Below are 26,182 nucleotides of genomic sequence, written 5' to 3' on the forward strand. Positions count from 1 at the left end.
AGAGGGCCAGATTTGAAGAAGTGAACATGCGTGAGGGCCGTCCCCGCACTCTCAGCCCCAAGGCGGAGGGCCCGCAGGGTTGGAGGTGGTTGGAGAGCGCAGGGCACAGGGCACGCCGGCCTCACGGCGGCCCGGGGGCAGGGCGAACCCGCAGCCGAGCGGGGGAGCGGGGCTGCGGACGTGCCCTACAGGGCAGGCTCTAGGACTGCGGAGGCCATGGGCGGCGGCGGCGCGGCCGGAAGCGGCGCGCTGGGCGCGCCAGTTCAAAAGAGCGCCGGGGAGCCAGGAGAGGGGGAGGAAGCGGGGGCCGTATTAAATCGGAACATGGGCCGCAATTGGCCCGCGGACCGGACTTTGGACATGCCTGAGTTAGGCAGTGTATACACCTTGGGCGTTTACTCTGAAGAAACTAAATAAGATACTACCTCTGTACTTATCTTAATTTAATGTACAATAAAGTGAAGTTTGTACTTAATTTATATGTACAATTTAATGTACAATATGTTTCACTGTTAAGTGTTTTACCATTTAGAAACTGGCCATATTTTTCCCCCTTCTAAGTCATCAATGTATCTGGATGAAACTCAAAAGATGATATTCAGAGCATCAGTACATTCTTTACCTTAAGCAGAAACAGCAACTGCACTTCTTCCCAGTGCTCCTACGTGAAATCATACATCTCATTATTTTAAATATGGAGTGGAACAAGGCTTATACTATGGCCAAAAAGAGATGCATTTTGGCAGCTGTTAAGCTAGTCCATGTCGAGGAATTTGATTATTGTTCCATAGAACTCCCCAGCTACCATATCTTGAAATGATAAAATATTAATTTCTAAAGAAAAATGCAACAAGAGAAAAATACTTGTAACAAAGAAAATCACAAAATCAAGCATATAGTCACATGAGGAAATAGCCACAAATGTCGAAGTATTTTAGTAAGCGATAAGCAACAACATTTCAGCAACAAAAACGATACAGTGCCTGAAATGGAAAGCCTTAAGATACCATTTCTTAAACTGTTCTAGCCTCTTTCATCATACCTCAGGCAACTGACTAGCACTGGAGGCAGAAGAAAGAAGCAATATAAAGTAAAATATAGTAGTTTAAAATAATATTTTTGAAGATAGGAATACAAACTGAGCTATCTACCAGATATCTGGAAACAGAAGGTGCAGAAGGCACATAGGCAAGTGGGATGAACACTCAAGGTAAAGAACCATAGCACATTTACTGTTTTCTATAAAACAATCACAATAATCTCAGCTTTTAAAAAATGTTATTGTAAATAATCTGTTTTTTCCTCTGACTTTCACTAGTTGTATTTTCTATCAATATTGGCTAATATTTTCATTCAATGCTACTTTTGCCAATCTAGTGGAAGATTCCTAAAAGAACCATTACATGGGCTGGCCTAAAATTTACATCATACCCTCCATAAAAGACATGTACAGCTAGTGTTCTCCTGATTGTCTGATAGGAACTGAGACAACAAAGATAATCAGAATTTGTTTAAATTATTTATTGAATTCAAGTTTGTGGTTCTCCTTTACAACTGAATTAGAAAATTCTATCTTTAATAAAATGGATTTCTGAGAAGCACCATTTCCCTAAAAATCTCTATCAGTTTCTAAAAGGACAGAACATAAATGGTCAAATGCTGTTTGCAAATGCTGTTTGCAATGTGGAATCAGATATCCATTCATTGTAACTAGCCATAGAGCTAATCCACATTCAGGAGTATTTTGAAAGAAGATTGTTAAGGTGAGGCATTTGTCAGCATGAACACTAAAGCAGACAGGTTTTTTACGGTAAAAAAGAAAAAGAGCACCACATTTCACCGTGGGCCCACTAGGAACTCTAATACAATCTTCAGACAGGACTATCTGAAGCATCTCCCTCCCCTTGAGTCTTACTGCCACATCTGAGACACACCAATTGATTTTAGGTGCAGGGAGGGAACAGCAGGAACCAAGACCAAAGGAAAGGTGTCTGTAAACTCAAAGTAAGATGGATAAAGCATATGGTGTTATAAACACCAGAGGGCTATTCTCAATGTGATTTAGAGATGACAGAATGCTTCTCTTTTCCATTACCAATCTGGTTCCATTTCCTGATGAGACACAAAAGTCTGAACATAGCATTCTAAACACTCAGAAGCATACAAATTTAGGCAGAGATTAAAGTAACTTAAGTTTCTTACAGGTACTTTCATGTCAAACTCCGTGGGGGGGGGGGGTAGATGGGTGAAGGGGTGCTCAGGACAGAAGAATGGCAGTGGAAGGTATTATACAACAATACCTGTAAGAAATTTAAGTACGGGGCAGAGTTTGGGAGTCTCAGGGCAAAGGGGGATGGGAAATTAGCATGACTGAGGGCAGGAGTTTGGGGGTGAGGAGGAACTCAGGGCAGGAGGCATGGAGTGTGTGGAGGGGGGTCAGGACAGGAGACTGGGGGCATGGGAAGTGCAGAAGTCAGGGTTGGTGGTGTGGGGGGTTCAAGAGCCAGGGTTGAGGACGTGGTAGGTTCAAGAGTAAAAGTTGGGTAGTTCGAGGAGGGCCTCTCCGCAAGAGGCTGAGGGTGTGTCAGAGTATAGGACGGATGTAGGGGTTCAGGAGTCAGTGCAGGGGGCTCAGTGCAAGATGTGTGCAGGGGGGACGAGGATGCCATTTCAGGGAGAGTGGGGGCTGCAGCCACACATACTGGTCCCTGTTGCTTTTTTTCTCCTTCCTCTGACTGGGAAGCATGGGGAAAGTGCACAACCTGCTGCATTCCTTTGCCCCTCCACTGGGCAGCTAGGAGCAAAAGAAATGCAGTAGGCTGTGCACTCTCTCCTTGCTCCCTATTCAGAGGAAGGAGAAAAAAAGCAACAGAGACTTCGGATGTGCGGCTGCAGCCTCCCACTCCTGAATGGTACCTGGAAGAAAGGATTTCAGGCCTGGGGCAGTCCTGGATGTGGGGGGGTTCACCCCCAGCCATTCTAAGGGTATGTCTACACTACCCCCCTAGTTCGAACTAGGGGGGTAATGTATGCATACCGAACTTGCTAATGAAGCCCGGGATTTGAATGAAGGCACGGGGTTCGCACTAGCCGGCTTTTAAAAATGGCGGCGCCGGCTTTATGCTAATGAAGCCCGGGAAATTCAAATCCCGGGCTTCATTAGCAAGTTCGGTATGCATACATTACCCCCCTAGTTCGAACTAGGGGGGTAGCGTAGACATACCCTAACTTACCTGACTGCCTGCTGCTGAGCACGGCAGCCTGCAGGAAGCTCCAGGAACCTGGCTGGGAGTGCACCACTCCTCCCACTGCAGCCAAGTGCCCCAATTAGCCAGCTTCTTGCCCAAGCACTTTACCAGGGCACCCCAGCTTACTTACATCTCTGAATTTAGAGGCAGGCATCACAAAAGGAAGCCCTTAAAGAATGCATAAGGACTTCAGAAGAAACAGAGTAATTTGCTCTGATAGATCCAGGTCTCCATTTCCTAAAAGCAAGGAAGTAGCATAGCCCTGTCCCAAGTTTACCCAAATTTCTACCAACAGAGAAAAATATTATTCAAACTTTGATAGATCTATGGGAACTAAAAGGGCAGAAGAAAAAGATGATTTAGTGATTAAAGAATTTGTTTCCCTCCTATTCACACATTTTCCTATAGAACCCTTGACATTTTTCCAAATATGTATTAACTGCTTTACTAATTTAAACAGACGTTTTTTCTTGAGATTACTGTCAAGGCTAGTAATGTTAGGGATGTTAGAGTTTAACCGATTAACCGATAAACTGATGCTTATTGGTTAATGCCATTAGTTAAACTCTGCACTGCTCCCAGGGAGGCAGCTTTGCTGCAGAACAAGCTCCTGAGGAGCTTCGTTGTGGATTCTACAGTACGAAGCTTATTTAAGATTTAACCTCCAAGATTTTTAGTGGTTACACGGTTACCATATTAAACATTTTTTAAGATCCCTAATCTAGGCTGTTTCCCACTCTGGCACTTCAAGTGCAGAAAGTGGGGACCCTGCAAGATACTTTAAAATACCCTACCACTGTAAGCTTCTCTTTAAATCGCACCAAGGTTACAGATTCCCTGGCCTTGGATAGGTATAGCTGCCACCAACCAAATGCAAACACTCCTTTGAGAATCCAGGAAGACACATTTGGCAATTTCATCCTGTGTGACACCTTCAAACTCTTTAACTCTCTTACTTGAAAGATCTTGATGAAAAAAATGTAGTTTCTGGCTTTGCGCTCTTAGGCTACGTCTAGACTGCATACCTCTTTCGAAAAAGCGTCTTTCAAAAAAGAGCATCTAGACTACAATACGCGGATCGGAAAATCGATCCGCTTGTTCGAAAAAGAGCGTCCTGACTGCTGGACGCTCTTTTGAAAGAAAAAGGCACCCGGAACCACTTCTGCCAGGGTATGGGGGCAGCATTTCCTTCCGGGTGCTGCTGTCTGCCCTTTGCAGAGACGTGTGGTTAAAGGGACGCCCCTGAACACCCATTGCTCTGCTCCTGCAGCTGCCTTTGCTGTCCCAAAAGAATAAATTAGGTAAGCAAGGTATTGCAGTGCTTGTTTGGAGTGCCCAGCTTCCTGGGACACCCCAGCAGGTTTTTTGTTTGGAGGTTTTTCTGTTTTAGACCCCTTTTTTGGCATGGAGCCAGAGCTGCCCCATGGCAGGCGATGGCCCCAAGCCATCATACTGCAAGTGTTGCTGCAGCTGCATGACAGAGTCATGAGGCTACTTCCCCATCTGGACCCAGACCAGAGGTACGAAGGGTTCGCCCATCATGCAGCCCCACTGCCCTTGCCTCCAAACTTCTTTGTGGACAGGCATTTTTGGAGGCTTGACACCAGCTCTGACTGGTGGGACAGGCTTGCTATGGAGCTCTGGGATGACCAAGAGTGGCTCCGCAACTTCCGGATGCGGAAGGTCACTTTCCAGGAGCTGTGTACCTGGCTCGCCCCGGCTCTGCAACGGCAGGACACCCACCTGCAGCCCACTATCCCCCTGGAAAAGAGGGTCGCTATTGCCCTCTGGAAGCTGGCCACCCCTGACAGCTACCGCTCCGTGGGACACCAATTTGGAGTGGCTGCGTGTTGCGTTCTCCATAACCTGGTGGAGAGGAAAGGGGAGGCCTTCCTACCAGGGTGGGGTACAGGTGCTGATGGTCAGGAGAGGCACTTTGCCCAGCCCCGGACAGCTGCCTTCCGCCAGGCTCACCGGTCTGCTGTTCGCATCTGGGAGGCCCTACAGGAGTGATTCTCTATTGGAGGCCACTGACTCTCCTGAGGGGCTTCTGTCTGGGGGTTTGGCCCTGGCCCAATACAAGCTTCCCTCCTCAACCCATATTCTGACCCTGTTTGTAGAAATAATAAACACCAGGGTTTGTCTCAAAAGAATAAATTCTGTTTTATTGTTATAAATATCAGTAACTGAAAGAATGTATAACTGGTGCAAACATAAAAAAACTTTTGTTGATTTTTGATGGAGGAAAATATACTTTCATGACAAGCTATGTACAATAAACATTTTCTTTAACACAATGCTTGTTATTTAACTGGGGTGATGGGGGTGCTTGAAACCTGGAGGGGGGAAGGGGACTTGAAACCCGGAGGGGGGAAGGGGATCTGGTTGCACGGTGCTTACCTGCTCGCAGTCTCCTGCTTGTGCCTCGTGTTCGGGGTCCACCATGGCCACGGGATCAGGTGGGGCGACTGTCCGTTGGCTGGACAACAGAGGGTAGGTGTACTTGGGACTGGGAGGCCTGGGGGAGAGGAGGGCCAGAGGGAGACAGGGGCTGGGGGAGAGGAGGGCCAGGGAGAGAAGGGGTGACTGGGGGGGCTGGGAGAGAGGGAGGTACAAGGGGGGAAAGGGATGGTGCTGAGGAAGGGGGGTTTGGTGGCGTGGGGTTATGGGGTGCTGGAGGAGCAGGACCAGGCACAGGAGCAGGCAAGCCACAGACCTCCCTGAGAGTGGCACACAGGGACGTGCGCTGCTGGACAAGCTCCTCTATCAACCGATCATGCCACCAAGCTTCTGCCTCCGCCCTCTCTCGCAGGATGGTGTTGAGCTCCTGCACGGCCGCCACATGCTGCCTCAGGATGTCTGCATAGACACGCCTGTGTCTGCGGCTCCCATGTCCCAGAGATGGTGGTGGGGCTGGGGTGCTGCGACCCTCTTGCACGGCTGGTCCAGCTGTGGAGGAAAAGAGGAAGACACAATCGGTCATAAAAAACAGGACTATGTAGCACTTAAAAGACTAAAAAGATGGTTTATTAGGTGATGAGCTTTCATGGGCCAGACCCACTTCCTCAGATCAGACTAACACAGCTACATTTCTATCACAATCAGTCATGTGTGCAACAGCTGTCCAAAAGGGCATGCCCTCTCCTTCAGACAGGGGACTCAGACATTCTGAAGGTAACACCATGTGTGACCTGGGCATCAGCCTGAGCATCACAGGGGTCCCGAAGTGCCAATGGGACTTCGCACTGACAACCCACCTGGGTGTGTTCCGGACATGGTTTATGCCACCACGTGGCGCACCCCCATGTGTCACACTGTACCGCTGAATACGTTGGCACATGCACAGCCAACTGCATGATGTCCATGGTGAGCATAACAAGTTTCCCTTGTGCATCACCCATTGTGCACCCCCCCCCCCGTGTGTTACACGACCTCACTGTGCTCACCTGCTGCTTCGTCTCCGGCATCAGACGACACCTGGGAGGCCTCTGAGGTCTGGGTGACTGACTCCAGAGTGAGGGTCACCGTCACCTCGCTGTCCTCCTCCTCCGGCACCATCTCCCTGTCTCCAGACTCCCTGGACTGCTCTGGGTCCTGCTCTGGCGCATCCACCACAGGGTCCCCCAAGCCAGACTGGACGAGACGCAGTGGTGTGCATGCTTCGCCACTACCAAGGATCTGGGCCAGTTCTGAATAATAGGGGCAGGAGCGGGGGGGGGGGCTGCCTCAGAACGGGAGCTCTCCTCCCTGGCCTTTACATAGCCTTGGTGCAGCTCCTTAACTTTAGAGCGCACCTGGTCCTGGGTGCATGGGTGGTGCCTTCTCTGGGTCAGGGCCTCTGCCATGTGGCCAAAAATGTCTGCATTTCACCGCCTGGTGTTCAGGGCTTGTAAGATCTCCTCCTCTGACCAGAGCTCGAGAAGGGTCTTGAGCTCTGGCCCAGACCATGCCGGTGCCCGGCATTTGGAGCCCCTTGTTGGGTCCCCAGAAGGCTCTCTGGAAGGGCCAGGAGGGTCTTGGGGCTGGGACATGGCTGCATTTGAACAGCCGTGTGCTCTGGCTGCTTTGCTGCCACAAGTGGCTGTGAGGGTGACTGTCCCTTTAAAAAACTGCTGCAGACAGGAACCAGAGACATGCAAGGCATGCCCCAGATTGTCCACCAGGGCTTCTTCCCGGAGGCCATTATTTAAAAAAAAAAAAATAAAAGGCCTCCCCACGTCCACACACACTTATTTTCGACGGATCTCCAAGGCGTTCTTCCTCGTGAAATGAGGAGTACCGCCGTCGAAAGAAAAGCCATGTTCTTTTGATTTAATTTCGAAAGAACGCGGCTGTAGTCTAGACACAGGTGAAGTTTTTTCGAAAAAAGGCTACAGATCACAGTCTTAAAGTTGATTTTTATTAACAAAACAAAGAAAATATACTTGGTGAACATTACTTGGTTGCTAGGTATTAAAGCAATGAACGAACGAACGAAAGATTGAAACAGAGAATTGCTTCCCTTGGATTCAGTTTGGAGAGTTACAGTGTAAGGGGGTAGTTACATGTGCTCAGCACAGAGGAGTCTTACAAACCCAAAAATAAAGAAACTTGATTGCACCTGACGAAACATTCCGTTCTACAAACATATGTATTGTTCGACGGTTTAGTCCTTTCCTAGACATGGATGTTGCTAGATCTTCCATGCCCTGCTCCCTGGTTCAATTCATGTCTCCTAGCTCTCTTCTGGTCACCAAAGACTGCAACAGGAAATTTACTGATTCCAATTAAAAATCCACACTGTTTTCATTAGCTCTCCAGGCTTCCTAGCAACTCATTTCCTGCTTCCCTAGCATTTCTGGAGACTCTCTAGGACCCACTGTCTATGGCTGTAACCTTTACAGGGAATTTAGTTAACTGAATGACTGGAATATCCAGAAAAGGGGTTTTACCCATCTCATTCATCCCAGTTACAAAACCCCATTTGAGATTAGGGTGATCAGTACCTCCTTGTCAAAACGTGCTGGTCAACTCTAACCTTTTTACAATTTACAATGTAATATACTGTAGTAGCAGTAGGATAAAGTAATTTATATTAAAAATCTTTTGATGAGCCCTGTGTGTCATGTATATTCAGCACAATACAATTCTGAAGTGCTACCTCTATGCAAGATCCTCGCTATTCCTATTTATTATTTTACAATGTCTTATGTATGTACTTCAGAATATTTTAGCTATGATCCAATGGGGCAAACAAAACAGTAGGATAGGATTGAGAGCATAAAGATGGAAATATTAAATAGAAATTTGAAAAAAAAGTAATACATCTTTTAGCTGCTCAACTTCTTATAAGCATTGCAATAGAAGGGGAAAATTAAAGGTGATTTAAGAAGAGGGGAAATTAAAGGTGATTTACAGTATGATGGGGGCTAATTTGGCTACGACAAATCAGGAAAGGGATCTTGGAGTTATCGTGGACAGTTCTCTGAAAACTTCCACGCAGTGTGCAGCGGCAGTCAAAAAGGCAAATAGGTTGCTAGGAATTATTAGGAAAGGGATAGAAAATAAGACACAGAATATCTTACTGCCCCTGTATAAAACTATAGTATGCCCACATCTTGAATACTGTGTACAGATGTGGTCTCCTCACCTCAAAAAAGATATTTTGGCCTTGGAAAGGGTTCAGAAAAGGGCAACTAAAATGATTAGGGGTTTGGAGCAGGTCCCATATGAGGAGAGGTTAAAGCGACTGGGACTTTTCAGTTTAGAAAAGAGGAGACTGAGGGGGGATATGATAGAGGTATATAAAATCATGAGTGGTGTGGAGAGGGCTGATAAAGGAAAGTTATTTATTAGTTCCCTAAATAGAAGAACTAGAGGACACCAAATGAAATTAATGGGTAGCAGGTTTAAAACGAATAAAAGAAAGTTCTTCTTCACACAGCGTGTAATCAACCTGTGGATCTCCTTGCCAGAGGAGGCTGTGAAGGCTAGGACTATAATAGAGTTTAAAGAGAAGCTAGATAATTTCATGGAGGTTAGGTCCATAAAAGGCTATTAGCCAGGGGATAAAATGGTGTCCTTGGCCTCTGTTTTTCAGAGGCTGGAGAGAGATGGCAGGAGACAAATCGCTTGATCATTGTCTTCGGTCTACCCTCTCTGGGGCACCTGGTGCTGGCCACTGTCGGTAGACAGGATACTGGGCTAGGACCTTTGGTCTGACCCAGTACGACCGTTCTTATATTCTTATATAAGAGTATTTTAGGCAAAAAAAAAAAAAAGTGTGTGTTCTATATTTTATAAAAAGGTTTTACAAGTTTTTTAAAAAAAAGCTTCTGCAGCTCATTGTTTACTTCAGGTATCAGAAAAGAAGTATGGTCTTCATTGTTTTTGCTGAAGGATCCCATGAACATTTCAGAGCATGTAACTTTTGAGCTCTTACATCAAATGAAAAGCAGGTGCGCTGAATCTTTATAACCAAGACTTCATTTAACACTTACAAGTTCTATTACTAATAATTACGATTATTAACGATTTTAATAATTATTAACAATAATTAACGATTTTAACAGTTTAATTAAAATATTTCCTCTCTTAAATCATTCAGCTTTTACTTTCTTAACTCTGTGTCATCACTTCAATGCAGACAAGACCTGAATTTCTAATGTGAAGAGCAAGCCAAACCCTTCCCACATGAAAAAGCCCAACAACCTATAAGGCCTCCTTTAATGATGGAACAATAAAGAGACCCAAGGCCAGGATAGCACAAGGAAATTTCTCTATAATCAGAAACAGAGATACATTTTTATCATCAAACCACTCTCATAGATCTCAGCCTTTCCCCCCGGCCCCTCAAAAAAAGTTTATTTCCTCTGTTTTGTTTACCTTCCCCATTCCCTGAATCCTGGAGTAAGATGGCATACGTGCACACACACCCCCAAGAGAACTGAGAGCCAATCCTCTAGTTAAGAAACACCAATTGAGAAACAGTCCTTTAATGACGATGAAAGGGTAAACATGTAAACCACAGGAGCATGGGCAGATACCTGACCTCTTCCCTGATTTGGTAATTGATCAGTAGCCAAAGAAACTGAAGAATGGTATGACACTAGGTCAGGCAACCCTAATTCAATATTTGTCACAAATCCACTATTACTACTCATGCCTTAAGAGACAATAGCACTGCAGAGTGTTGGTAGAAAGTTACCCATTCTGACAAGACAATTGCAGTTCAGTTAGAAAGACCTACTCAAACAAACTTATATTTGTAATACTGATAGTCTCTTCTAACATCAGAAAATTATGCACACGTGTTGGGGTTAGAGGTGCCGGAATTGGGGTGCTGCAGCACCTCCTGACTTTAAGTGGTTTCTATTATATACAGGGTTTACATTTTGATTCTATGGCTCTCACCCCCACTTTAAAATTTGTTCCAGCACCCATAAAATTATGCAAACTTACTATTTACAAAAAGTATCATAAGTTTAGTGTCTTAAGCCATCCAGCAAGTTTGATACACAGTTGCTTATGATAGCACTACTTAAACAAAATCAATGGTAGAGGTTGAACCTCTCTAGTCCAGCACGATTGGGACCTGACCGGTGCAAAAAGAGAGAATTTGTACATCCACGGGAGGTCAATTTTGTCTATCAGCACTACCAACACTTCCACTGCTTACTGGGCTCTTAAAAGACAATTAGGGTAAACTAGAGAAAAGTAACAGCACAACATTGAGAGCTAAGGTCTGGTGCTATAAATAAACTTTATGGGGAAACTTGGCCACACCCATGCTAAGCAGACATCCAACTAACTAAAATCATGCTGGACAACAGATGTTTCCAGACCAGAGAGAGTCAGATGACAGAGGTTCAACCTGTAGTTATATTTTTTTAAGATATGAAGAAAATTACTTGAAGTTTCATAGAAAAAACAACCTGCAGATGTATCATTAGCCATGAAGCAGTTATCACAAATGCTACTTTCTTTTCTTTTTTTGTGGTCATCAACTTTGTTTCACAGAGAGGTTTAAAATCATTACATCTAAAACGAAAGCCTATAAAAACATACTGAAAGGTGCAACATGTCTTAAAAAGAGTTTTCTTAGTTTCACAAGCTTTTCTTATTTCTCTTTTATGGAAAGCTGACACATTAAAATTAGCATTTGAAAGTATTCAAAGGATTGTTAAACTTCTCATTTAGGTGTCAGGTTACCCAGGTGCTGTTTCTCACAAAATACAGTGAAACCTGTACAAAACCAACTGTGCTAGACAAAGTCCTGTCATAAGACCATTATTCCCAAATATATGCAGTATAATGTGGTTCACTATTACTAACTAACATCAGCTTTCGGTTTATCCTTTAAAAAGAAACATGCAATTACAACGAAACCTAACTTATGTTACACTTATGACTGAGCTAGATGGTTTTTAATACATATTCTAACAAGTAGTTAGCAAGCTTTATTTCAGCAAAGATGACATTTTGCAACTAATTTTTAAACTGCTATTACAATAATAACAAGGAGTCACCGTAAAGACTACCAAAAACTTTGCCATATGCTGCAGCCCACAAAAGCTTATGTTCAAATAAATGTATTAGTCTTTAAGGTGCCACAGGACCTTGTTTTTGCTGAAACAAACACACCTTCCCCTCTGAAACTTATTAGAATAGTACAATCTACAACTAGCACAATTATGAACACTATCTACATTTAACTGGGCCTTTAGCTACAAAATAAATTCAATTAAGAGGGTACCAACTGTATTTCACTTGTATAATATGATCATTTGATTTCCCTAGATAAATATAAAAATGCCAAGAGAAGTTATAATAGGCTCATTTGCTCAATTTATACCTTATAGTAATCAAAAAATTATAGAAATGTAAAGCTGTAAGGGACCTGAATAGTCTTTAGCTCATTTCCTTGGACTGAGGCAGGATACCTACACTGCCCTTGACAGGTGTTTGCCTAACCTATTCTTTAAACCATCCAATGATGGGGATTCCACAACTTTGCTTGCAATCTATTTCAATTTTTAAACTATAATTAGAGCTACAATTTTCCCTAATATCAAATCTGAATCTCCCTAGTCGCAAACTAAGCACACTACTTCTTATTCTAATGTCAGGACATATGGAAAACTGATCACCAAATTATGTTTTAAGGTATCCTTATAGGATTCTATGGCACATGACTAAAATCATCCTGTGTCAAATGAGGGACCTTTTTCACATTATTTAGTTACTTTTATAATCCTGATATATCTTAACACTTACCTTCTAATTGTATAAATCCTTCACTGTAATTTTTTTTCAAACTAATCATGAAACGAGCAAGTAACTACCAATACAAAGCATTACTATGAGCATTTGACTGTGGAGATAACCATACAAATAACAAGTTTCCATTTCCAAACATTCTCAACTCATCAGAATAAGTATTCTTTACACTCACCCAAACTTCAAAGCAATTTCCCACTAATTATAGGATGCACATTTATGGAATTTTATTAACTACATTCCTCTGAACTTCACTACCCACATGTCCAACTATCATGACTCATTCATCTCCCCACAGTCCCTTGTAAGAACCAAAACATAATTTGGTCCCCAGAGAAGACATCATCAGTACTAATAGTATTTTGTGCTAACAAACTTAGAGGTTAGTTATAATGTCTTGTTTCTGGCTTGCAATAACAGGTGAGGAGGGGTGTACACAAATTCAGGCTGACATTTTATACATTATCTCTCAACTAATTTCCTGACTTGATTGGTTCTCAAGCTTAATATGCAGTTTTACTTGGCTTACACTGTATCTTCATGATTCTCAATACACATTTTGGCATGCTTTACATACTCATATGTAGTAATGTACAATATTTTATACACTAAAACAATGTACAAAGATTTTTACATTAAACTAATTAAACGTACATATTTGAAGGGTTTTACGCCTGTGAAATTCTGCACATTCACAATTTGTGCAGAAATTTCTGCACATACTACATTGATTCCTTTTTCTCCCACAAAATTGGATGGCAGGTCTGCTGAATGCCACTGGACCGGGAGTATCTCAGCCCAGCTGAAGGAGCTCAGCTTGCAAATTAAAGACACTGCAGGGAGTGGGGGAGAGGAGGTGAAGAGTATTCCTCACAGCTGAAGTTCTCAGCATGCTTTAAAACCTAGCTTCAGGCTGTTTTCCCCTCTGGATCCTCTAGCCAGTAAGGAGTGCATGAGAGTTTCTGGGCTCTGGAGGTATGGGGTACTGGTGTCTAGGCTGGGGGAATCCTGTGGTTGGGCTCTGAGTAGGAATGCAGGTGTCTGATCCCCTGCTGGGCTCTGCAGGATAGGAGGCAGAGAAACAGGGATTTCTTTAACTCTACTCCTAGGGGAAAATTTGTGTGCATCAGTATTGTTAGACATTGTTGCTGATAGGTATTTTTAAATAAATTACCAAAATAATAGAAACTGGCATGATTACGCAGTGTTATTTTGCTAAATAAAATAGAGGTTACAGAATTTTACAATTATATTAACTTTAAAAAAAATGTGGACAGAATTCCCTTAGGACAGGCCTGCACAACATACAGCCCACAGGGGCTCACTGTGCGGTCCATGACCACGGCTGGATTAAGGGGCGGACTAGCCGGGCAGCTGCCCAGGGCACCAAAATATGGGGGGGCGCTAAAACACCCCATCACCCAGAGTCACTCTGACATAGGGCACATGCCTGCTACGCTGCCGTATGGATAGGTCTCCCCGACCCTGGGTCTCCCCTGCCCGCTGCAGGAGCAGAGAGGCTGGGAGGACACTGGGGCTGAGCTCGCACTGTGCCGTGTGCCTGCTCAGCCAGGCTTGCCTTTGCTCGGCATTGGATTGCTCCGCTGCTTCCAGGCGCCTGCTGCTGCACGAGGCCCAGATCCTGGCGCTGGCAGGTGAGGCTGGGTGGGGGAGGGGCCCACTGCGCTCCGTGAAAGGAGGGAGGGGGTGTGAAGGCCGGATCAGTTAAAAAGAACGCGCTCCCACTGGGGGAGGAGGAGGGAGGGAGTAGAAGCAGCGTCCCGTTCTCCCCCACCTCTGCTCCTCAGCACAGAGGGGGCCCGGGGTGGGGGGAGGGGAGGCGGGCTGGCCGCTCCCCACCACCTGGAGCTGAGGTGAAGGGAGTGGGTGCCCCCTTTTCCCAACACTGCCCCTTGATCTTCTCACTCTTCTCCCAGCAGCAAGGCCGCAGGCAAGGGGAGGGGATAGGCACTCTGTATTCATAAATAAAAATTAAAATAGTTTTAAAAATTGTTTGATTTAATTGAAAAATTCTTAATAAAGTATCACCTCCCGCCTCTTCCCCCCCAAACCTACTCTTGCAGCTAGGATTGCCAGGTGTCCAGTTTTTTACCAGGCAGTCCGGTATTTGCGCTCTCTGCCCGGTAAAAACATTCAGAAAATATCTGACATGTTTAGTGTCCGGTATTTTCTGAATTTCCATCTGGGTCCTGTGGTTGTGTGCTGAAGTCCGGTGGTGCCTCCTGTTGTTGTGTGCTGAAGCCAGGCAGTGTTGGGTTTTTTTGTATGCCCGACGTGCTTGGGGTTTTGTTCCCCTCCCCTCGACAAAAATGTTTAGCCCGTGTGTTCGGTATTTTTTGGGAGAGCATTTGGCAACTACTTGCTGCCTGCAGCTGTTTTTTTGGAGTAACATGGCCCTCACTGCTTTCCGAGTTGTGCAGGCCTGCTCTAGGAATTACTGTTTATAAGATTAAAAAATATTAGCCAATGGCTTCTTCTAGAAATCAGACAGATAAAAAGATATTTGATATCTTTTAAAGCACTTGCTACACATGCACTGTAAAGTCTTTTCAATTAATCTTGTCAGAATTAGTGAAATATCTACATCCTGTAAGAAATGCAGTCACAAAAGTAAGTCTTAGCTGGTAGATCAACATTTCCCAATTTAAATTTGGGGCAGGAGAACAGGTGAGATTTCATATGCAAGAAAATGTAATGAAAGTTTACCCTTGCTGCCTTACCAATGACCTCAAACCATAAATCAGAGGAACCACTTTTTTAGTATTAGAGATAATTTATACTCAATGCTAATTAAGACCTGAGCAGTCCCAAGTACAGATTGGCAGTTACATCAAACTACATTAAATACAATGTGGTTCTAGATGGGAACTGAGTGACAGTCCAGTTTGTTTCTCAGAACATCTCAAGCAAAACTTACTACCTGGTATCAGTGGTGAAAAAAGCTGAATCTCCACTAAATTGTTTAGCCCTCTGATTAGACTACATTGTGGAAAATGACATTGTACATGACTACTACAATAATGCACATTTTGAAGAAAAACTTTTCAAAGATATTAATAAATTCAAAAATTTATTTAATATTGTATTTACCATTCTGTAACCCCATCCAGAGTTGTTTATGATCCTTTTTCTGCATCTCATTGATGACTTGACTTTTGTGCTTTAAGGCATCTGCTTCCTTTACACAAGCCATGAAATGAGCTTCAATCACATCTTTAGATGGACAGTGCAGAAGGTCCTTTTCTGGGAAGTTCTACAAGAAAATTGTCAGACCAGTAAAAGTAAGAATATTGTGCATCTTTTACTAAAAGACAAAAATATTTATTCTTCAGCAAGCACAGAGACAAAGCATGTAGATCATTAATCCTCACCCAGTTAATAGACTTCAGGTTTAGCCACAATGCTTAATTGTGAATTTAGAGATGTAAGTTTTGAAAAAGTGATTTGTAACAGGAGCATCATTTAGATCTGATGGTTTTATTCACAGGAGGAAAAACCAACCCCAATAATCATATTTGAATTTTTTTCAAAGCTTACATAGCATTTGACACCTTTCAAGTTTTGATATCATATCTTGCCCATTTCTGCAACAGTAGACAATACTGTAAATTATCTCCTCCCAACAGTGCCTTTCCTGATGGGCCAGTTTACCAGTTTATTTCAATCATTAATTTCTATTTCCTCAATCTGGCTGTGTCATACCAATTTTCAACCCAATATGAGTGCAGGTTGAAACTCCATAATGTGGAGTTCTCTTGTCCAGCAACACTCCTGGTCCGGCATCAATGGGTGACACCCCATGAGAGCAACCAAGGGGATAAGCGGAGGACTGGGCTGAGGCCAGGAGCGCTGAAACGCCACAGGGTGCACAGGGCCAGTGGAGGACTACTTGAGTCCTCTGCTGGCCCCATAGTTCCCACAGAATGGAAATCAAACATTAAAAAAAAGACTGAAAAAGGCTGTAATAATAAGGGTGTCTTGGAACCGATTTCCTTTGAGCCTTTGTAGGAACGGCCGAAGGCGTGGCACGGGGCTCATCGACTGAGGAATGTCTCGAGGCTTGATCCTCATCGTCCAAGACAAGTATCGGGGAGTGCCGTACCGATGAAGCTGGGGAGGCTAACTCTCCTAACAGTGCCTTACGTGGAACCGAACTGCGGTGATCCGCCAGTGCTGTGCTTGTTTTCTTAAGAATTTGCGGTGCCGCTTCCGGAACCGCAGTGTGACTGCCACTTGGCACCGTATCCGGTGCCATGGGCGTTCGGTGCCCTGGTGCCGCCTGCTCTGCTGGTGCCACCGATTGAAGCGGTGCCGGCCGCGGTGCCGTATCATGTCTCCCGTGCTGTTGCCCCAACGGTGCCGAGGTCCTCGGATCAGGCGCTTTCGTAGGCAGCCGCCCATGAGCCAGAGGTGCCGTTTTCTTTCCCGCAGCCTTAATAGCGGTCGACGGCGCCAGCACTGAAGAGGAGCGTACCAAAGACTTATGCCTCTCCGATTTTTGTGTTCATTTTTTTAAATTGTATCCTTTGGTATATATGGTTGTGACTATTTTCTTCCACTATTTGATCTGAGGAAGTGGGTCTGGCCCACGAAAGCTCATCGTCTAATAAACCATCTTGTTAGTCTTTAAAGTGCTACATAGTCCTGTATTTTGCTTACTACAAAATCACATTGATAACATGATTTAAGAAAAAAACAGCTGATCCACTAAGTCATCCATAGCAGAACTAGAGTGAAATGAATAACAGACAGCAAGACCATTCCTAATCAAATTATTGCTTCTGTGAAATGTTATTGAAGCCATATTTCTAATACATACAATCTTTAAAATAGCCAATGAAACTAAAGATTAAAAAAAAAATCTAGTAGCAGAGTTCTTTAAAGATAATGCAATCCACATACATAAATCTTTCTATAGAAAGGTATTTTACCCGACTGCTTCAATAGAGCTTAGGACTGTTGGGGGGGCAGGGTCAACAAGCATGTGGACAAGGGGGATCCAGGGGATAGAGTGTATTTAGATTTTCAGAAAGCCACTGACAAGGTTCCCTCAAAGTAAGCTGTCAAGGGATAAGGAACTCAGGTCCTCTGATGGATCAGTACCCGGTTAAAAGATAGGAAACAAAGGGTAGGAATAAATGGTCAATTTTCAGAATGGAAATAGGTAAATAGTGGTGTCAGTACCGCTCAAATTATTCATAAATCATCTGAAAAAAAGGTAAATAGTGAAGTGGCAAAATGTATAGATGACAAAACTTTTCGAGCAAATTTATGCCAAAGCAGATTGTGAAGAGTTGTAAAGGGATCTCAAAAACGGCAGATGAAGTTCAGTGCTGATAAATTCAAAAGCAATATGCACACTGGAAAGCATAATCCCAACTATGCATTAAAATAATGGGGTCTATATTAGTTATTTTACCAGTCAAGAAAAGAGATTGTGGAGTCTTTGTGGATAGTTCTGAGAATATCCACACAATGAGCAGTGACAGTCAAAAGGAAAAGGGATAGATAGTAAGATATAAATATGATAGTACTCTCCTTTACCAGGGTGCCAAACTCTTGAGCCATGGGAAAAATTAAAATTGGTTATGTAAAATTTATTCTAATATATTTGTAGATGCACTTTAGTCAAGTATTGTTGACAATATATTTTTAGAAGGGAAAGGAGAAACGCTCTGAATAAGAGGCATCACAAAAATCAGAAAAATGCCATTAGACTGATTTAAACTTAATAAATCCTGCTTTCTTTCAAGAAATGAACTAATCACAACATGACTATAATATTATTAAAAGGTTTAAATTAAACCCACAAAAAGGAAGCAAGCTAATAATCTAGTTACAGTGAGGTATAGAAACATAAAAACCTCTACATAATTTTGGCATACCTGGGTACAGTACAATGATGTTTTTTCTTAAAAGATAACTAGGACAGTATATTGTTTAAATTAAAGCATTTAAAATGATATACTAAAAACAAGAAAGTTAGGTTAAGGAGGGCAGAGTTCAGCACAGCAAGCTATAGTTATGAAGGAGTTTTCAATAAACTTAAACTTTGTTCTTTTTATTTTCAATTTTCTTTATTTTTTTAATGCTGATGATTCATACAGATTATCTCAGTCCAAAAAAAAATTTTTTTGACAGAAGAATTAAGTCTTTTCAGCCATTTGAGATTTGCCAGGGTAAGCACATTTTTTTGCTGTCTAAAATCTACACATGTACATAGTCCTCAATAAGGAATGTAATGTTCATTATATTTGAAAACATACATTTTAAACAAACATTTAAAATAAGATATGCTCCCAAAGTAGTAAGTTATTTTTCCATTTTGATTTTGGGTACGTCTAGACTACATGCCTCTGGCGACAGAGTATTATAAAGAGGATAGTGATCAGTTGTTCTTCATGCCCGTTGCACGTAGGACTTAATATGCAGAAAGGGGGATCTTGGTTAAATATTAGAAAAAAAACTTTGTAATTACATGAATAGTAAAATTCTGGATTAGGCAAGAGTAGTTTTGGAATTTCCATCACAGGAGGTTTTTAAGAATAGGTTGGACAAATACCCATTGGAATGATTTAGGTTTAGCTGGTCCTGCATCAGCTCATGGGGCTGGATTGAGCACTCTTCAAGCCCTATATTTCTATGATTCTATTGTTTTTATACTTGTATACTTGTATGCCTCCTGGGATGTGGTTTACCTGGGAGGTCGACAAATGCCTTTGATATCGACCGCGGAGCATCCAGACTACCGCGCTGAGCCGACAAACAGCTGATTGGGTCAGCGCGGCAGCCATTTAAATTTAAATGAAGCGGCAATTATTTAAATCGCCGCTTCATTTTCCTACGCTGGGTAGCCTAATCTACATGCCTCTGTCGCCAGAGGCATGTAGTCTAGACGTACCCTTTAAGTGCATATTTTTTAGACAAATGTACATGGCAAGTATAAAAACAATAGAATCATAGAAATATAGGGCTTGAAGAGCGCTCAATCCAGCCCCATGAGCTGATGCAGGACCAACTAAACCTAAATCATTCCAATGGGTATTTGTCCAATCTATTCTTAAAAACCTCCTGTGATAGAAATTCCAAAACTACTCTTGCCTAATCCAGAATTTTACTATTCATGTAATTACAAAGTTTTTTTCTAATATTTAACCAAGATTCCCCTTTCTGCTTATTAAGTCCTACCTGCAATGGGCATGAAGAACAACTGATCACTATCCTCTTTGATAAATCTTCAAATGTAAGAGTATTATAGATACCCACTCGGTCTTTTCTTAAGACTGAACATATCCATTTTTAACCTTTCTTCACACAAATAGGTTTTTTAATGAGTATTTGATGAGTATTTTCATTACTCATCTCTGGTCTTCCCAGTTTATCCACTCTTTCCTCAACACATTTCCAAAATTAGACATCCTACTCCAGTTGATGCCTCATCCATGTTTATAGAACAGAACAAATACCTTGTGTCATACATATGACATTCCCATTAATATACCTGAAATGATATTAGCCTTTTTTGCAACTTCAATATATTATTAGCTCATATTCAATTTTTGATCCTTCTAACCCCCAGACACTTTTCAGCAGTACTACTACAACCTGCCCAACTAATTCCATTTTGCAGCTGTGCATTTGATTTTTTCTTCCTAGGGTATGTCTACACTGCAAGATTTTGAAATAACTTAGTCCGTGTCTACATAGTAGGCAGTTATTTCAAAATAGTGTCAAACTTACTCTGACTCCTGTAACCCTCATTGCTGTACAAGGAATAAGGGAAGTCGGAGGAAGAGTGAATGGCTGTAAACAGAGATATGCCAATTGCTGACCAAGAGGCTGCCGAGGAGTGCCCTTGACTAAAACCCATATTGATATGAACACACAGCCGTCCGCGGGGTGGAGGAATTTCTCGTCCAGTAAAATGTCTAATACTCACAATTTAGTTCTCTCTCTTGAAAGTGTAAATTAAGTTGAAACTTGCTTGTAAGAACTGGCGCCACAGAAACGGACCAGTACAATTTGTCATCTTAGATAAGAAAGAGGATACGGGCCCCTATGGGTATAAAGATGGGTCCAGCAGCACCTTTACTTTGAGTGTCAATCTACCATCTATCTACTGGTCGGGTTAGGTGTTTGACCTCCCGAGGTTCCATGGGGACGCCCACCTCGTATCCGTCTTTCCTAGGAATTGAGGGACCGGCCCTGGCCTGACACGCTGGGACCGAAAGGCACAGAAGGGGATAAAACTTGTACCTGGATGTGGTCCTTTGTCTTAAGTGTACACATAGACTTAGAGCTCTTTAAAGATTAAGCTGTCACTTGGTACCATTATTTCTATTTTCTATCTTTATTTTCTTTGTAACCATTTTTAAGATCTATATTTGCTAGCAGTTAAGAAATAGAGCAATAGCCATTGTAACCATAAGATCTGTATTTGCTAGCAGTTAAGAAAGAGAGCAATAGCCATTGTAACCATATGCTTTTATAAGTCTTTTTAATAAACCTGTAACTGTTTAAATTTTTAACCTGACTCCTTCAGTTGCTGTAACAGAACCAAGCACAATTTAAAAGAACTTCAGCCGGTCATAAGGGACAGGTATAGGAAGAGCTTGGGCGTTTTGGATCGTGTCACTCCCAGGTGACAGATCCGTTGGGGCATCTCTCAGTCTTCCCTAGACTGCCCGCTGCGAAGGGATCCTGTATCCTAGCAGCTGAAATCTTAGATGTAATAAGCTTTTCCTAAAACTCTGGGGCATCTGTCAGCCTGTTGGCTGCCCTCTGCAACAGGACCCCAGTCCTAGCGGTAAAGACACGGACGTTAAACCTTTTCTCAGTAACTAACACACACACACACAGCCCTGACCGTCGGCTGACGCCAGCTGCTGAACACAGGCAGCTTCTTCGGGACCCGGTCATAAGTTTGGGGGAGAAGTGGGATTGGGTGACAGCAGGGAGGGGAGGTATGTGGCTCTGGGAAAGGGGGGGAAGGGGAGAGGCACTGGGTTGTGCGCAGCGTCCCGGCCAGCTCACTGAAAAGCAGGCCACTCAGCGCATGTGTCCCAGCGCCTACCAGCGGCTCTGGGACCTGAGGACAAGGTGGGGAGGGGGATTGGGTTGGGAGTATGCCCCCTTATAGTACCTCCTGGTACTCCAGCATATCCAATAATCCGGCACCACCTAGGTCCCAAAGGTGCCGGATTATTGGAAGTCTACTGTATTTTGTATTTGTCTTCAATAAATGTCATCTTGTTGATTACAGGCCAATATTCCAGTTGATCGAGATTATCTGAATTCTAATTTAATCCTCCATAGTTCTTGAAACCTTCCCCAGTTCCATGTCATCCACATATTCTTCACTCCATTATCCAAGTCATTAAAGAAAACATTGATTAGTACCATACCCAGGACTAACCCTAAATGAACTAGGAATGTTAACATGTACTTGTGTACATGGTTAACTGATAACTCGGAGCTCATCGTTTAACAAGCACGGTTACACACATACCCCACCCCCACTGCCTCTGTATCAGAGGCAGCATGCGGGGGGGAGGGAGCCAGTGCGCATGGGGAGCCAGCTTTTCCCCTCTCCTTCCCCCCTTCCCAGTGAATTATTTGAATCGTACAAAATCAAAATCAAATCATGTAGGCTCTAAGGTTGAATTCCCCATAATGTATTGCACCTGTGAAAGCTCACAAAAATGGTAGCCGATTGCTTGTGTTAAAAAAGGAAAAAACTAAAAAGTCCCTCTCTCTTATTCCATTTGTGATGGTGGGTTATGATGTTAAGAGGCCAAAAACGTACCTGAAGACACCATTTAATTCTTAGAATGTCTGCACTCATGATGTGGTTAATACAGGAAATAGGTCAGTAAAAGCTATTTTTTCTTAGAATGTGCCATGATTACATCGCACAAACTAAGAAACTGAACAGGATCTACAGTATTTTTGGAACATTTTTAAGAACTTTTTTTGTCAATGCCACCTATCTGTCAGGTATTTCCAAAAGGAGATCAAGAGTTCTGGTGGCTTCTCTGCAACATGTCTATCCTCATAGCCTCAAAAAACTCATTTAAAAATGATGATGCTTACAAGGCACATTGTAAAGACAGCCAAGAAAGATGGCACACTTCCTAAAAGAATCATAACAGGCATTCTTGGACACTCACTTTTTTAAAGGAAATTTCTGTAGAAAGCCTGGGCTCATCAGTTAACCTTCACTGTTACATGCAAGCTGCTGCCCCCCAGGCCTCCCCCTCCCTGCACACTACTGCCTCTGTATCAGAAGCAGCAGAGGGTTGGGGGGGGCGAGGGGGAGAGACAGGAACCTTGCTTGCAGGAAGCCAGCTTTTAAGCAGACTCCCTAGGAGCAATAGCTCCTTCCTACCCCCAACCCCACACAACTGCCTCTGATAAAAGCCTGCTCCTTATGCATACTGGCTTCCGCCTACCCATCTGCACTGTGTGTACACATGTAATCGCTGAAAATTTCAGCCGTTACATGTTCACAAAAACACTCTTTTTAACATCCCTAGTAGAAAGGAATGCATAGCATGAATCTCATTTTACCAAATATTCAAGTCTTGTTTCCTTACATATTCCTCTAGGAATCATAACCCATATTGCCTCAACTTGTCTACATTCTTTTATTTTGTATGTTACAACTTTTCTTAAATACTTGTACTTTCAATAATTATTTAACAAATTACGTTTATATTTAATAAAAATTAGTAACTAAAAGTAAATGTAATATGAAACAATTGTTAATATAACATTAAGGCAGAGAATTCAAACAAAATAAGCGCACATAATTCTGTAAGCACTGAATTTGGATAAAACAAACACCACTATGGTTTTCCAAAATGCACAGCATAGCTACCAATGATTCATTTGCAGTGTTCCTGGGAGCAGGACTTCCTAATTTTTCTAAAAACGATATTGTTCAAATGCTCCTAAACTTGGTGAGTGGGAGTGTTCAGAACAACCTAAGTAAATACTTCCTAATTTTGCTTTCCATTTCACAAACACAAAACACACAAAGTTAATAGTCAACAAGCTGGTTTTTCCTATCAACAATATATTTTTTCTACTGTGTTAACTCTTTTGCATCTCTACAAGAGAAAAAACAGCTTTGATTTTATTTAAAAATTATGGATACTATTAACAATGACATGGAAGGCTCTTTTGTGACTTTAACTTCAATTCATATCTGAAAGTAATGTGTATGACTATTGGGCTTAACATAATTCAGACTAAATGCTAATTCAATACAATTACTTTCCTGAGCAAAGATCAGTAACATTATTATATCTGACAGTTTTATGATGTGTAATCAGTGCACTGGTCCCCCAGTGACTAAACTGTTGCAAGGTTACCAATCTCATTTCATTTAGCCCTTGAAGAGGACCCTGATTAAGTGTGCTTTCAATGTACCCAACAATAATCTGATTTTTCAAAGATTTCTATAAGCCTATTCCTCTCCAGATATTTCCAAAGGAACAAGCAATCAAACTCTCTCTCGCAAGTGACAGTGAATCAAAAGACAACTGTAAAAGATGCTTGCCTACTGCACTACCCATGTGCACTGGCATATATTCAAACAATTTATTCTAAAGCAAACAGTTCAATTTTTTAAAACAGAGTCATTTTCCAAGGTAGATCATTTAAACACATATGCATACTTCTTGAACATAAAGAGCCAGCTTTGAATTTCCAGAAAGTTCTAAACAGCTGTACTAGAGTACTAACTTTGCCCTTCCCCCGCCCCCCCCAAAAAGTAGATACTTGAGAAATAGTGTAAGCACAATTATGAAACCTTCTTCTGGTTTCAAAGTTTCATGCAGTTCTTACTAAGCTGACTTATTTTTAACCAGAAAAAAATGCATTTTAATCGTACCTTGAAATGTACTGTGATGTTCCAAGGAAGGGCTGTATTTGATGCATGAAGGTCAAATAGCAATCCAATTGGAAAGTGCCTAAAAAAAAAAAAAAAGAGGGGTGTATAGAAAAGTATATTAAATGTACACAAGTTACACATTTAGAATTACATGTTGGCTCCCCACTGCCTCTGATAGACAGGCAGCAGTGCAGAGGGTGACGGGGCAGGCAGGGGCCAATATGCCTGGGGAATCAGCTTAAAGCCAGCTCCCCATGGGCACCAGTCTCCCTGCCCCACCTCTGACACAGAGGCGGCGGGGGAGGAGGAGGGAGGAATGCGTGTAGTCAACAGAATTAACTGCATTCCAGCTGTGCAGTCCCAACTGCCCCCCACCTTGCTTCCTCCTCAGAGCCAGCAAGGCAAGGGGGAAGCACGCAGGAGCCGGTGCTGGAGAGACCCAGCTTTAAAGAGCCAGCTCCCCTCCTCCGCCCCCCATACTGCTGTATCTATCAGAGCCAGAGTGCAGGGGTGCTGAGGTCACAGAGCAGCCTCTCTCCGCGGGGAGCTTGGGGATCTCCACTCACAGGGGCTGCTGCCACCCCACACTGTGGGGTGGCAGGCAGGATGCGGTATTTAAAACTGCTCCCCTTGCAGACTGGTTCCTGCCTGCCACCCCTTGCTACTTCCTCTCAGAGAGGCAGCAATGCAGCGGGCTCCCAGGAGCGGGGCTGGGAGTGCACTGGCTACCAGCCCCGCTTCTGGGGACTTTCAAATAGTCATGTAATTTGATGCAGTTACATGACTATTCAATTACACACCACAGAATCATAGAATACTAGGACTGGAAGGGACCTCGAGAGGTCATCGAGTCCAGTCCCCTACCCTCATGGCAGGACGCAGTACTGTCTAGACCCGTGGTCACCAACCAGTCGATCGGGAGGGCTCGACCAGTCAATCGCGAGGTATTCAGGGCCCCCCCAATAAGCCCCACTACCTACCTCCGAAAATGGAGGTAGTGCCAGCTTCCTGCGGGGTGGAGGGAAGTCCGGCAGCTGCGCATCACTTCCGGGGTTTCCGAAAGTGCACTGCCTGCTCCCCTCCTCCAGATCTGTGGAGCACCGGGAGGAGATAGGAATCCCGGAGGAAGGCGCCTGCTGGGGCTTCTGGGGGAAGGGGTGAGAGAGGGGAAGGGAGGCATGCACCGGGGCTCCCCTCCTCTTCAGGGGAGGAGGTACGAGTTCAGGGGGGGAAGCACACTTGCCGGGGAGGGGGGAGGAGTCCTGGGGGGGGTGAGGAAGCACGTGCAGGGGCTTTCCTCTTTTGCAGGGGAGGGGGGAGGAGTCCCGGGAGGAGGCTCTTGCCAGAGTTTCCCTCCTCTGGGGGGTGGGGGGGGGGGGAAAGGCATGTGCGGAGGATTCCCTGCCCCAGCCAACACCCTGTCCCCTGTTCCCACTGGCACTCTGCTTCCACTGGCATCCTGGCCCCTGCCCCCGCCGGCTGTCCTCTGCCCCAGCACCCACTAGCACCCTTCCCCAGTCACATGTCCCCTGCTCCCACCAGCACAGTTGGGGCCACGTTAGTGAGGCTTTGGAGGAGTTATATTTTTTGCATCTCACTTGTGTGGCCCCGACTGACTTTTCAGTGACCCTTGAATCAAAATAGGTTCTCATAAATAAAAACAATGCTGAAACTTTTTGTGTTTGACATATCTTATTTAAAAATGAAGCCTGGCCAACAAACCCCCATCTGTCCGCAGCATCATAACACTACTGCACCC

At 43.6% G+C, this 26,182-nt stretch overlaps 1 protein-coding gene across 8 annotated transcripts in view; it reads right to left on the reverse strand.

Annotated features, from left to right (window-relative positions):
• Nucleotides 1-26,182, reverse strand: part of ATG5 (autophagy related 5) — a 121,057-nt gene that overhangs the window by 74,846 nt on the left and 20,029 nt on the right. For all 8 annotated transcript variants that reach the window (XM_025182321.2, XM_014571188.3, XM_006118471.4 and 5 more), the window contains exons 4-5: nucleotides 24,424-24,502; nucleotides 15,618-15,780 (exon numbers count right to left, since the gene is read on the reverse strand). In XM_025182321.2, the coding sequence (XP_025038106.1) occupies nucleotides 15,618-15,780; nucleotides 24,424-24,502 (242 nt within the window). The remainder of the gene's footprint in view (nucleotides 1-15,617; nucleotides 15,781-24,423; nucleotides 24,503-26,182) is intronic.

Source organism: Pelodiscus sinensis, chromosome 3, assembly GCF_049634645.1.
Source record: "Pelodiscus sinensis isolate JC-2024 chromosome 3, ASM4963464v1, whole genome shotgun sequence".
NCBI classification, from domain to species: Eukaryota; Metazoa; Chordata; order Testudines; family Trionychidae; genus Pelodiscus; species Pelodiscus sinensis.